At 29.6% G+C, this 14,126-nt stretch overlaps 2 protein-coding genes across 2 annotated transcripts; one reads left to right on the forward strand and one right to left on the reverse strand.

The window, feature by feature from the left end:
* Positions 1–6,557: 6,557 nt before the first annotated feature.
* BDR25DRAFT_204126 (uncharacterized protein) lies at positions 6,558–6,710 on the forward strand (the record flags this gene model as incomplete). The annotated part of the gene is made up of 1 exon (XM_033684431.1): positions 6,558–6,710. A coding segment is annotated over one exon (153 nt), but the record flags the coding sequence as incomplete, so codon positions are not given.
* Positions 6,711–13,481: 6,771 nt separating this feature from the next.
* Positions 13,482–13,747, reverse strand: BDR25DRAFT_351943 (uncharacterized protein; the record flags this gene model as incomplete). The annotated part of the gene is made up of 3 exons (XM_033694938.1): positions 13,482–13,511; positions 13,542–13,669; positions 13,723–13,747. 3 exons carry the CDS (start codon positions 13,745–13,747, stop codon positions 13,482–13,484), a joined length of 183 nt encoding a protein of 60 aa, XP_033551243.1.
* Between the last annotated feature and the right edge of the window lie 379 nt (positions 13,748–14,126).

The following is a 14,126-nucleotide window of genomic DNA, read 5'->3' on the forward strand; positions in this document are numbered from 1 at the left end:
TAACACTAAGGGCCTACTACTAAAGAAAAGGAAGCTTATAGTTCTAGCTATCTAGTTTCTAAAAACTTACCTTATCTATGCTGTTTATACAACACAACTTACTACACATCCTAGAACTAGAAAAATAACTAAGCTGCTGCGTAAGTAGTACTACTAGCTAAGCATAAGCTAAAACATTAAGACCTATATTAGCGCCTATAAAGCCTATTAGTAGAGCTATATTTTTTAAAATAAGACCTTAGGGCTTTTTAAGCTACTACTAATACTTAAGTAAGTATAGCAGAATATTTTTATAAATTTTAAGTTATTTCTACTTAATTAAGCTAGCTATAATAACATGTTTATTATAGTAGACTATCTAAGTAAGCGCTACTTCTTACTACTATGCTATAAGACTATTACTACTATAAAGGCTGCAGACCTATACTATTACTATATCTAGCGCGTCTATAGACCCCTTTAATTAATTGTCTTTAACTATAGACTATAGTTTACCTTTACATTTATAGATAAGCTTTACTACTTTACTAGTGTTAAATAAAAGCTTTTTATACTCTACTATCTCTAAACTAACAGCAACATAGAGGTGCTAAATTAGTATATTAACTAGTAACTATGTTTATTTATTAATTACTTCTAAGACAACTAGTTAGACCTGCTGCCCTATATAGACTAGGCTTAAGCATCTCTACTGCATAAGATAATAAAGTTATTACTATTTAAAATTAAGTTTAGCTATTATCTAACACACTACTAGAACTAAAAGGCATGTATAAAACGCTTACTAACTGCGCTAGAGCAGATTTTATGTAAGAAAGCTTAAAGCTATGCTAAGCTCTACTATAACACTATATAATAAGTAATTAAAATTATAAAAAAAAGCATTACTTAAGCCTAAAAGTAGTAAGCAGCTTAGGTAAATAAAAAGTAGTATAAGCCTAACTTTATAGTAGGCAATAAAGTATACATAACTTTTAAAGGCTTTACTATAGGGCGCTCTAGCTAAAAGCTTAACTAGCAGATGTACAGGCCCTATCTAATTATAGGCATAAGAGGTTATTTGTACTAGCTTAAGCTCCCCCTATACATAAAAATGCACAACGTCTTCTACGTAGACTACCTACAGCAGGCAGCACCTACAACACTACTAGGTTAGGTTAAGCCTTTAAAAGAGCTAATTAAGGTTAACAGTTACTTTAAGTAGCAGGTTTAGAACATCCTAAATAGTTACGTCTACTATAGGCGTCTCTAATACTAAGCCTTATAGGTAGGCTATAATCCTAACCCTACCTAGTATAATGCTAACAGATTCCTTAGAGCTCTACATAAGGTAAGGGACTTCTACTAAGCATATCCTACTAAGCCTAGTCTGCTAGCGCGACTAGACGCCTAGTTGCAAGCGTATAAAAAAAGTAAGAATATAAAACTTATAAAAGTTAATAATTAACCTATGCTAAGGTCTTAACTAGTTTAAAGACTAACATAAAGGCGCTAAACTACCTAGTCTTAGGGATAAGACTGCCTTAGAAGGGGGTAATGTAACAGTCCTACGCAGAGAGCTCTGTTGCGCTTTACATAACAAGCTGCCTGTGCAGCTAATTAGGATATAGAGGGTGCAACTAGCGCAACGCTATTAGTTTACTTAGCGCTAGTGTTTTTACTAGCGCCTTAGCGCTATAAGCACTTCTTCTGCAGAGCTGCCCTTAAAGCTCCCTCTCTCCTCTTTATCTTAGTGTAGCTGAAATAGAGCTGACCTACTCTACCTTGCTTCCCCAGCTCCATACAGTAGTAGAGACAGTGCTTGTCATCACAGCAGGACCTTTATAATTTTTAAAAAATATAAAGAAGAAACTTAGATCTAAGAATACATTATAAATGTTTAAAAAAAATAGTTTTCCCTTTAAGACTAAACCTCTAGCACTTTAGTAAGAGAACTCTTTAAAAGATTCTAGGAATGTAAATGCTAGAAGTGTAGTTTACAGCATAACTACCTAAGCTATTACATAGTTATGCTTTACTAGATAAATATTAGTAATAATTACCTTACTTTTAATAACGTACTTCATGGGCGAGTCGCTCACACACCTGAGTTGCTTACTTTTGCCAAGACCCCACCCTAACAAACTCTATTATGGCCCATAACAACCCGCTCTGGCACTATATAGTACAGTACAGCCTAGAATATTATTTAGATACTACTTCTACTTCTTGCTTACACATTTGCGCGTTATGCCTAGTCTAATTGCACTGTCTGTAGCGCCTTTAGAATAGCTTACCTACTTTAGCTTACACCTGCTTCTTTGCCTTCTTTCTATTACTGCGCGCCCTAAACTCCTTTAAAGCTGTTAAGTGTAGGCTTTTTTAAATTATTAAAGTCTTTTTTGCCTTAATCTACTTTTTTTTATGTAATTTATGTTGTATAGTAGCCTTATTAGCTGCTTAAAGCTTAGTACTTTTCTGTTACACTAATACTAGCTTATACATAATTATTACTGCCCCCTTTAAGACCTTCTTAAACGCCTTAACTATAAAAGTTAGTAAACTATTTATATGCTTCTAAATTCTTATTTTTATAAGCATTAATTATAACTTAAGTTCTAAGGTATTGCTTAGGGTTTACAACTACTAAGGCTTGTTGTATACAAGTAGTAGTAGTAATAGAGTGCGTAACTTTATATTAAAGCCTATTATAACCTGTTATAGGTTAAAAAGAACTAATCTAGCGCCTTAGAACTTTTCTTAGATATTACTAAAAGTAATTATAGCATTATAAGCTACTTTAAAGCATAGCAGAAATTTTATTTTTATAATATAAGTAATTTAGTTGCGCATAAGGTTTTTAGCTTAGCACTTATACACCTTTTTTAAAAAAGTAAAACAACCTACATTAAGTAGCTATAAAAGGTGTAATAAGTAAAAAAGCATGTAAATAGTAATAATCTTATTATTTTTATAGTATTACTAGAAATAAAGCAAGTTATAGCTCTTATAGCTGTTAATAACTAGCAGACAGTAGCTGCTAATAGTACGCTTTTTTATATGCGTGTTAAAGTGCTTTAACTAGTCTAGACTAAGCTAATTAGTAGTCTAGCTGCGCTTAGAAATTATAATAACTTAATTTTAAAGTAGATTTTTCTTTTTATACTAGTTTAAAAGGTAGTTGCTACTCTAAAAAATAATAAAAAGCAGAATAGCCTACTTTTTAGCATTAATGCCCTAGATAGCTGTTGTCTACTTCTAGTTACCTAGCTAGACTACTTTTAGCTGTCCTTATCTCTCTAAACCTATAACAACTGCTCTAGTAGATATCTAGCCTATTATAAACTCTGTCTTATTAAAGTTGTACATGTTATTATTCTAGATGCTATACTTAGCTTTAATATTTTTTATAAGGTTAAACTAGCCTTAAATTACTATAGGATTCTTATAAAAGGCTCTTTTATAGTTGTACTTACGCTTAAACTTTACTTTAAGCTCTAAGTAACACTTAATAAACATATTAAGCTAGTTTATGCTAACATAGCCTATATTATGCTTAGCGTGTAAAGAATTAGCTATATTAGCTACAGCTACTAGCTAGGGGGGAAATCCTTGCGCATCTAGCTTAAGTATATGCTAAATAATTACCTACTTTTTGTTATTATCTAGCTTCTGTAAGTTAGCTGTATAATTAGCTTAGAAAGGTTGTCTAGCGTGTTAGTTACTTATTATCTTTTAAAAGACCCTGTAAATAGCTGTAGCGCGTTAGTTAAAAAGTGTTGCGTTTTATTTAAAAGCTTAGAGCGTAAGCTGCATCTAACGTTCCTTTAACATATTTAAGTAGTGTTGTTAGGAATGCATTAGTGTAGGAAAAGTAGTGTGGTGGGGTCTTAGCAAAAGTAAGTGACTTAGGTGTGTGAGCAACTCGCCCATGAAGTACGTTATTATATAATAGGTAGCTAAAGTTAAATATAATATTATAAATAATAAAGAATAATAGTAGTTTTTTATTAAGATCTAAGACTAGAAACTAGAAGGACTAGGTAGACCTGCTAGGTTTAAAGTTCTAAAGCTAGTACTAGGAAAACCTAAGACACTACTTCTAAGCCTTATAATTAGTAAGAAGGCTTTAGTAATACAGTAAAGCTATAGCTAGTGTGTACTCTGCAAAAATAACACTTATAGCACTAATAATTACTAATAGAAAGGACACCCTATATAGATAGTATAAACGCAAGAATACCCTTAGTAGACTTAAAAAAGCCCCCTTAATACCTTATATAAGCCTAATAATTGCCTATATCCCTAGTACTAGTGCACATAACAATACTATGTTAAGCACTAGGACAATAAACACTAAGTAGGATAGTAGCCTACATAGAAGAAGAATTACAACAGATGCCTATAGCAGGGAACAGCTTTAGCCTGCAAAGTTACAAATTATTACACCTATTAGATAGCCTCCTCTTATAAGCTAGAAAGATAAGTAAGCTGTAAAAAATAAGATAATTATAAGTTTTATTACTTTTAATAAAAAGTAGTAAGAAAGAAGGATTATCTAACAACTTACTATCTTATAAAGGACTATAAATGCAAAGCACTTAACTGTTGTAATAGAGACTACTAGACCTATAAAGAAAAAAAAATTTAATAATAATCTATAAAACATTAACTTATATCCTCTTTTAAACAAAGAAGCTTTTTATAATATATTAGCCCTAGTTATAGTAAGACAAGGAGTAGAGCACAACCTAACTACCATCTTTACGTACAAGAGACAGTTAGGGCTAGCCCTTATAGACAGCAGATGCACCTTTACTACAGTAGATAAAGACTAGGTAGAACAACAGAACATCCTATTCTAAATTAAAATAGACTTGTTTAAAGTAACTCTAGCTAACACATCTTTAATAGAATATAGTAAAGAATAAATTAACTTAGAAATATATAAAAAAGACTTTAAAACTTTAAATATAAAAGATTAGAGATCTATAAACATACTTCTACTAAAAAGTAAGTATAATATAATCTTAGGATATAACTAGCTTAAAAAACATAACTTTGTAATTAACTAGAGAATAATAACTATAGAAGCTTCTAAGAATTACGCACATATAACCTAGTTAGCATGCTATAATAACTAATGCCTAGTTTATAAACAAGTAAAATAAGGCAGCAGCTACTACCCTAAGAAAGGAAAACTCTAGAAATTCCCCTACTAAGAACTTAAAGTATAAGTAATAAAAATAATAAAAGAGAAGCTTAAGAAAGTTTTTTATAAAAAAATTAAGGCTAATAAAGATGTAGATTAGATTAAGATCTTTAAAATTTAAAAAAAAGAAAGCATCCTAACTAAATATAAAGACTATAAAGATATATTTAAGACTTTAGATAACCTAGAAAAATTACTACTACACTAGCCTTAGGACTATACTATTAACTTAGTAAAAAACTATAACCTAAAAACCTATAACGTATTCCACCACCAAACCCGCCAAACCACTGAACCCAACAAAATCTCTTGGCATTGCGAACACTACGTACAAGACGCGATGTCTAAACAACACAAGACTATACTAACTTAGTAAAAAGGCAGAATTGTCCTTGCGCTCTAGGCCTACTGCTTATGCTAATTTAAACATGTATAATAAGCTATAGTAGCTTTTAACGTGCCTTATTAGCAGCTTGCTGCTTAGCTTAATAGAATTATGTTTTAACCTACTATATAACTAAATTACTAGAAACTTACTGCAACTAAAGAGTAAATAATTATATAATATATTCTTAACTTTAATTTATAAGAATTCGCGCCCTAGCTGTGCAAGGTAGTAGATATAGTAAATAAACTATTAGCTGCGCGTAGTAAAACACTAGTAAAGATAAACTAGCCTACATAGTTTATGTCTTGTACAGAGAAGCTTAAGATAGCGTTTAATTAAGTAAAGAACTACTAGAGAATACTCTAAAAAGACTTAAAGTTAATTATAAAGTAGTTTAAGCTTATATAAAACATAATAGCAAAATATAGTGTTTATAATAATAATATCTACAACTTTAATAAGACTAGCTTCTAGATAGGCATAATTAGCACTATAAAAGTTATTATAAGTTTAGAAAGATGTATAAGGCCTGTCCTTATATAGCTAGGTAACTAGAAATAGGTTACTATAATCTAGAGCATCTGCGCTGCTAGCTATACTACCCTGCTATTTATTATCTATAAAGGACGCGTCTACATCTCTGCCTAGTATAAGAAGATGTTAATACTGCGTAATTAAAAGCTATTAGTTTCTAAGAATAGCTAAATAAATAACACACTTAGTCTTAAGTAGTTAAAGCACTTTAATAAGCATATAAAGACATGTTAGGTAGGGGTATACAGGCTGCTTATACTAGATAGCTATAAGAGCTACCTAAACTAGGATTTTAAGAATTATTACTTTATATAAAAGATCTTTACGCTTTATATGCTTGCGCATTTATTGCATATTCTCTAGCTACTTAATGTAGTGTGCTTTTTACTATTAAAGCTTAAGTACTCTTAGCGTGTATAAGACTTAGCACGCTAATGCATGTAGCATGTTAATAAAGAACGCTTTTTTCTAGCCTTTAAAGACACATTTTTAGACATTTTTATGTATAATAACTATAAAAAGGCTTTTAAGGCATCTAGACTAGTTCCTATTAACATGCAAGTAGTCCTTAATTGTCTTAACGTGCGGCTGTGTACCCTACTACTAGGACCCCTACTAGAAACGCTATAGCAATTAAAGACCCTAAGTAATTTATATAAATTTAAATTATAATTAAAGCTTATATATAATTCTTTTATATAATTACTAATAACAGCATAAGAAAGCTTTTTACAGCTTGTAAAAGAAGCTAAAGAGATGCTACATAGAAATATACTTATAAAGGCGCGCGTATAAGAGCTTAAAGAGTAATTAGCAGACATAACTAAGCATAAGGGGTGTAAAAGAAAGCAGATCTAGCAAGGTGGCATAATAGAGTATAGGACTGCAGCAGCGCAGGTAGCTGCTAAGGCGTCTGTAGTAGCTTAGCAGTTAAAGAAGGCTTGTAGTAGTAGTAATTAAAAAAGAGCCTAACTAGCTCTGCAGCGCTGTGGGAACTGTGGGGAGACTAGGCACAACGCTTGTACGTGCAAAAAGGATAAAAAAGAAGCACTAGAATTAGATGCAAGCACGTTGTACATAGGTTCTCTATTTAGTTGTAAATAAAATTAGAGTTTTGTACGTAGTGTTTACAATGCCAAGAGATTTTGTCGGGTTCGGTGGTTTAGCGGGTTCGGTGGTGGAATACGTTAAGCTTTGCCCTCTAATAAGGGCACAGAAAGAGGCCTTATAAGAGTATGTTAACTAAATGCTAGCCTAAAGCTATATCTAGGAAAGCTATAGCCTAGTTGCTTTAGTAGTAGTTTTTATAAAAAAAAAAGAAAAATCTACGTTTGTTAAAATTATAGAACCTTAAAGAATAACATAGTCTAAGACTAGTTCCTTTTACTAATTATATAAAACATTATAAACTAACTAAAAGGAACTTAATACTTTATAAAGTTTAACATATAAAACAGATTTAATAAGATAAGAATAAAAAAAAGAGATAAGTAGCTTACAGCATTTAAAACTTTATAAGAACTTTATAAACTATTAGTAATGCTATTTAGCTTAATAAATGCTTTAGTAACATTCTAGTAAATTATTAACACAGCTTTTAATCTATATCTTAATGTCTTTACTTTAGTATACCTAGATAACGTCCTTATCTATTTAAAAAATAGCCTAGAAGACTACATATAAAAAGTATAAAAAGTCTTAGAGAAGCTAAAAAAGTATAGACTCTATTTATAGCTTTTTAAGTGTAAATTCTATGTTACTAAGATAGAATATTTAGAATTTATAATTAATAGTAAAAAAATAAAAATTAACTTAGCTAAAATATAAAAAGTACTTAAATAGCTAAAACCTATAATAGTTAAGAAAGTTAAAAGATTCCTTAAACTATTAAAATATGTTAGATAAATAATTAAAAACTACTTAAAAATTACTATACCCCTAATAAACACTACTACTAAAAAATAGGTAATAGCAAAGTTTATCTAAACTTTATAAATAAATAAAGCATTTATAGCGCTAAAATAGGCTATAATAGCTAAACTAGTGCTAAGAATGTACAACTTATAACTAGACACTAAGATCTACACAGACGCATATATAGAAGCTAGCAGAGCTGCGCTCTACTAAAAATAGGAGGATAAAAGATAGCACCTAGTAGCGTACTACTCTACTAAGTTTTTAGGACTTAAAGTAGGCTATAGTATACCTAATAAAGAATTAAAAGCAATACTAAACACTATAAAAGTATAGGCTACAGAGCTACACAGGATAGTAAAACTCTTTTATATTATAACTAACTATGTAAATCTAGTTATGTTCTTAATAGTAAAGAAACTTTTACTAATGCATATAAAATAAGTAATAAAGCTTATATAATTTAATTACATTATTAAGCACATCCTAGAAGCACAAAACTAGTAGGCTAACACCTTTAGCTAAAGGCCTAATTACTTTAATAAAGAAAAAGAAAAGACTAAGAAGTTTACTTTTTTTAAAGAAACTAATAAAAAATAAATTTATAATAAGCTTTAACTTATAAAAGAACTTTACATGCTTATAGTAAATAAGCAGAGATAAAAAAAATCTAATCTAAGAATATTATAAATCTCTAATGTTTAGGCACCTAGGAATAGGCACTCTCTAAAAAAAATTAAGGGCTGCTATACTACAATAAATACTAAAAGTAAAGTAATTATGCACTAAGGTGCTTAAAGAATGCAATACTTATAATAAAAATAACTTATAAAAGTATAAAACCTATAGATACCTTTACCTAATTAAAGCTTTAAAATTACTATAAATAATAATTATAATAGACTTTATTATAAAACTACTCTTATTTAAAAAGCTAGAAATAAAAAGAATGTGCAACATAATTATAGTAGCCTTTAATAAAACTACTAAATATCTACATACTTAGCCCTTAGAAAAAATAATAATAGCTAAAAAGTTTATTTATAAACTTAAATAAAACATTATATTAGTGCATAAATGCTTTAAAATTATTATCTTTAACTAAGATAAACTATTTACTAGCAAATTCTAGAAAGTAGCTATACAACACTTTAGCATAACGCACAAGCTATCTATAGTATACTATCTATAGACAGACAGCTAGACTAAAAGAGTAAATGCTAAAGTAGAAAAATACCTAAGAAAGTACATCTCTTACACTTAAAATAATTAGGTAGAATAGCTCTTTATAGCACAACTAGCTATTAACATAGTAGAATTAGCTATAATAAAAGAAACACTATATAAAGCTAATTTTAAGTATAACTTATACTTTACACTATAAGAAAACTAGCCTATAGACTTTTAAGAATTAATAGACTAGTTATTAAACTTATAAAATATTTATAAAAAATTAGTAATTAAAGCTAGGTCTAGTTAAAAAATAATAGAATAATATATAAATAAATTATAATAGCTAAGCCTAAGAATTAGCTTAAAAGATTATGTGTACTTTAACACTAAAAATCTAAAGGTATTTAGACCTTCTTAGAAGCTAGTAGAAAAAAAAAATAAGACTATATAAAGTTCTATAGACTTAATAAGACAATTGCAAACTTAAGCTTCCTCTATATATAAAGATACACCTATAGTTCTATGTCTCTAGATTAAAAAAAGCACTTAAAAGGATTCTTTTATTTATATAAAAATAAAAAGATAAAGAAATTAAGTATAAAGTTAAACATATTATTAGTAACTAAAAAAATAAAAAAAAGTTTTTAGTAAAATAGAAAAAGTAGCTTACTAGTAAGAATATATAAAAACTAGCTAAGAACTTACAGAACACGTAGCTGCTAGTATAAAGGTACCTTTAAGCTTATTTAAAAAAAACTAGCTAGGTAATAAAGCACCTAATTTAAAAAGAATAGCTATATTATTACTAAATAGCAGCAGCTTTTAGAGACAAGTCTTTACTAATAAAGGCTATAAAAAAGAATAACTTTTTACTTTAGCTTTAAAAGCTTTTATTTTATCTAAAAAGAAAAAGTCCTTTTTTAAATACTTTACATGTTAAGCCTCTAGTAAATCTAGTAATCTTTAGATATAATCTTATTTAAAATACTTCTTAGCTTTTGCCTCTAAAGTTTTCTAGACCTAGCACAACATTTTTTTATTAAGCTTTTACTTATAAACTCTTGCTGTAGTAGCATTTTAAAAAAGCATTTTTCTCTCTTTCTTTAATTAATCTTATATAGTGTTTAAAATAAAAGTATTACACTTACTGTTTTTTTTTACACACTTAACATATTTATCTAAGAATAAAGTTAACACATAAGATAACTTTAATAACTAGTAAGTGCTATAAAGTCTTATTTTTATTTAGTAAAAAGAATTAAAATATAAGGTAGTATAAAAATAACAGAATAAATAAAACTAGTAAGCTATTTAGCTTAAAAAAATAAATATTAAAAATGCTTTTAAGTAAGTAAGTGCTTACTTTATAAATAAACTTTTACTAACATAGTTATGTAAGCAGAGCAGTAAGAACGCTGCTAGAGAGAAGAGGCAGTGTGTTACAGTTTATAGTTAGACTAGTATAACTCTACTAGCAGTGCTTTGCAATCTAGCTAGATTAGAACAAGGCTTGCTTATAGACTAGTTAGAGGACACAAAAGCAGCACTACTCTCTGCAGTAGTAGAGAAGTGTGTTGTTTAGTAAAAAATAGGCTACAAGTCTAGTAAGTCTAAAAGAGCTTATAAAGCTTTTCTTAGCAGGCTTATATAGACTTATCTTGCTTACCTTAGCACCCCTTTATATATATATATATAGTTTCTATGTTTAACAACTTTTAAAAGGTGTGTTTAATATTTAGTTTATTTTTTATATAGACTAAGTAGCATTTAGCTTTTTAAAGAGCTATAATACTATTTATATATCTTACACTATATATACCTCTAACTCTGTCCTATAAGACTGTTTAACCTAGCCTCTCTACTGCTGCATAAAGGGCAAACTATAATCTAGTCACTCTACTCCCCTCTATTAGCCTAGTAGCCTATACGTAGGACTGTACACCCTGCCGTTGGCCCCTACCACCCGTCCTACTTCTCCCCTAGGAATATTATAAGACCTGAGTGCTTCCACGAAGCAAGGATTGTAACACTTAATAACCTAGGAACTCTATTAACACCTATAGGCCTTGTACAGAGGATATTAGAAAACTACTAAGCTAGCTACAGGGGAGAGGTGCGACTAAATACATGAGGGAATAGGGGTAACAGCAGGGGTCGGGGCTAGGTTGAGGTTGGGGCTGATATGGAGGCCTTCTGGGCCATCCTAGATGGAACGATTCATAAGGATTGTTACAATCTGCTGCATAGATATCTAGCACCTAGCCTTAGAGATATCTACTGTTAACTATTTTCTAGTAAAACAACGCAACTATTTAGGCGCTCTAGCTTAAATATATTAGTAACGTAGCTATATAATACTTAACATTGCTCTAATTAATACTAGCATAGTTTAAGCACATAATATTATGTAGAAGATTGCTAGAAAAGTCTGTACCTTTAGGTGTATTAAAGTGTGTATAAATAATTATGTAAGTGCCTAAAAAATATAAAAATATATAAGTAGTCTAATTATCTAATCTCTTTTATTATATAGTTAGGATGCGTTGCGCTGCTTTTTCTTAAAACTATGTATAAACTTAGTAGTTTTTTAGTTGCTCTATACTATTTATAGCTATGTTTTAAAGCTTAGCTTTTTAAAATTTATAGAAATATTTAACTACTAAAGCTAAATATTATTATGTACTTTATAAGTCTTATTAATAACACCTTTATTAAAGAATATTACTTCTAGATAATTTACTTAGCTAAGTTTTTTACATAGTAGGACTTCAATAGCTAGCATTAACAGTAACTAGTCCTCTAAGCTAATAAAGACCCTTAATATAGCAGCACTATAGATAGCAGCTATAGCGCGTAACATATAGCATAATGTAATCTGCTTGCTTATATAGTCCTAAATTATGCTAGGCGCTATACAAATCTAATTAGGCTGTAATGCTATGCTAGGATTAAACATAGACTAGGTTAAACTATTTTTAGAAATCTATAGACATCTTATAATAAGCGCTGTTATTAGGTTCTGCTAGATAGCTGTTGCAACGCTTACAGTGTAGTTATAAGTCTTATTAGTAAAGTTATAATTATTATCTATAATTATTAACTAAAGATTATGTGTAAGACCTAGTAGCTTAGCATTAGATAAGACATAAGCTATATAACATAATATTATAACTTATAAGCTTTTTATATAGTCTACTATTTTATTAACTTTTTAGTTTATAATTTTATATAAGTTATAACTACTAAAGCCTAACAACATCTCTATAACACGCTGTTTTATACTACTACTATATAAATATAAACCTAGTAGGCAGGTAAGATAGTTACATCTCTTCTAGGCCTAGTAATGTAAAATAATAAAAGTAATTAAATACACTTTACTATCTTATAAACTTTTAGCTTTACTATAACTACTCTAAGCACTTTACTTATTTTATAAAAGTTTTTTAATAAACTTGCTTTAATTTAGAGCTTAATTAGCTATAATTAACTTTAACTTAGTAAAATTAACTTTATCTAGCCTAAAAGCTATATTATACTAGTTAAAAAACTTTTACTTAATAAAACTATTAAGTTTTTTTATAAACATAATAAAACTAAAGACACTAGTAGCCTTATTATCTCTACTTAATGCTATATTAACATTTAGCTGTTTTAGTACTAATTAAAAAATTATTCTATATTTACTAGATAGTAGAGCCCTTAATAATAGTAAGTTTTATAAATATACCTTAATAAATTTACTTATTAGCATTAATAGTTTATTTATTAACACTAAGACCTACTCTAATTTCTTTAATTTTAGAGTGTAAATAGGTGTAGACAACTAGACACACTAAGTAGACACACCTACTACTTATAAAGTTATAAAGGGATAAGTTATTAGAACTAAGGCTTAAAGCTTAGTAGTAACTATAAATAAAGGTAAGAAAAACATAAAAGAAAGTAATAATAAAGGTAATAATAAAGAAGGTAGCAGCTTATCTGCTAGAAGAAAATAAAAGAGTTGTAGACGCTAGAGCAGACGCAGGGTAGAACTAGTAGACTTATTAGCTATTTTATATAGTAAACAACATGCAAAACACATAATAATTTAATAAATAATAGTAAAAAGTTATATAGCTATTAGCTTAAAGTTTAGAGATATTTTTAAAAAAAAGAATGTATAAATATTAATATAATGTATCTTTATATAAAAAGTAAGCACTAAAATTAGTTGTTTATATAATTAATTACTAAAGTCTCTTAGACAGCTAGGGAGAGAAGCTAAATCTAGCATCCTTATTGGCTAGAAAGATAGCGTGAGCGCCACTAGCGCGACTAGCATGGGTTTGTGTTGACTAGCAAGGGTATCAGGGGCTCTGCCTCTGTCGGGGCTTCGCCTCTTCTCTCCCCAATCGGCTGAGCTAGCTGAGATAAGCCACGATTCCCACCTGGCATGACGCTATTCCTTAATGAGGATAGCGTATCTGCAATCTATTAAAGTCCCTTATCTTAGCTAGCTTAGACGTGAGGAGAGAACTGAGGACGCACAAACCACCATGCATATTGCTACTCTAAATAGAGTATGGCCTGGGGGTTAGCAGTTTCTAACCTCTGTTAGTAGCGTTTCTCTCCCTAGCTGTCTAAGGGACTTTTGTGAATTTTTCTATAAATAGGCCTATTTTAAAAGCATTATAATAGAATTAGATTTACAATACCTCTACTACTATATGTCTAAATAGGCTTAGAATTTAATAGAATGTAGAGACAAGCTGTAGCTATAAAGTAGTGTATTTTTTTACTAAATTTTTGTAACGGCGCAGGCAAGACAATGGGTCCGAATGCGGTATGAATCCACTCAGAGGCATATGGGAGTGCGTGGGGACTCAGAGACCTGGGAATACCAATGACACCTATAGGCCTTGTACGTAGGTGTCATTGGTA

Source organism: Lindgomyces ingoldianus (genome assembly GCF_010093535.1).
Source record: "Lindgomyces ingoldianus strain ATCC 200398 unplaced genomic scaffold BDR25scaffold_7, whole genome shotgun sequence".
Classification (NCBI taxonomy): Eukaryota; Fungi; Ascomycota; class Dothideomycetes; order Pleosporales; family Lindgomycetaceae; genus Lindgomyces; species Lindgomyces ingoldianus.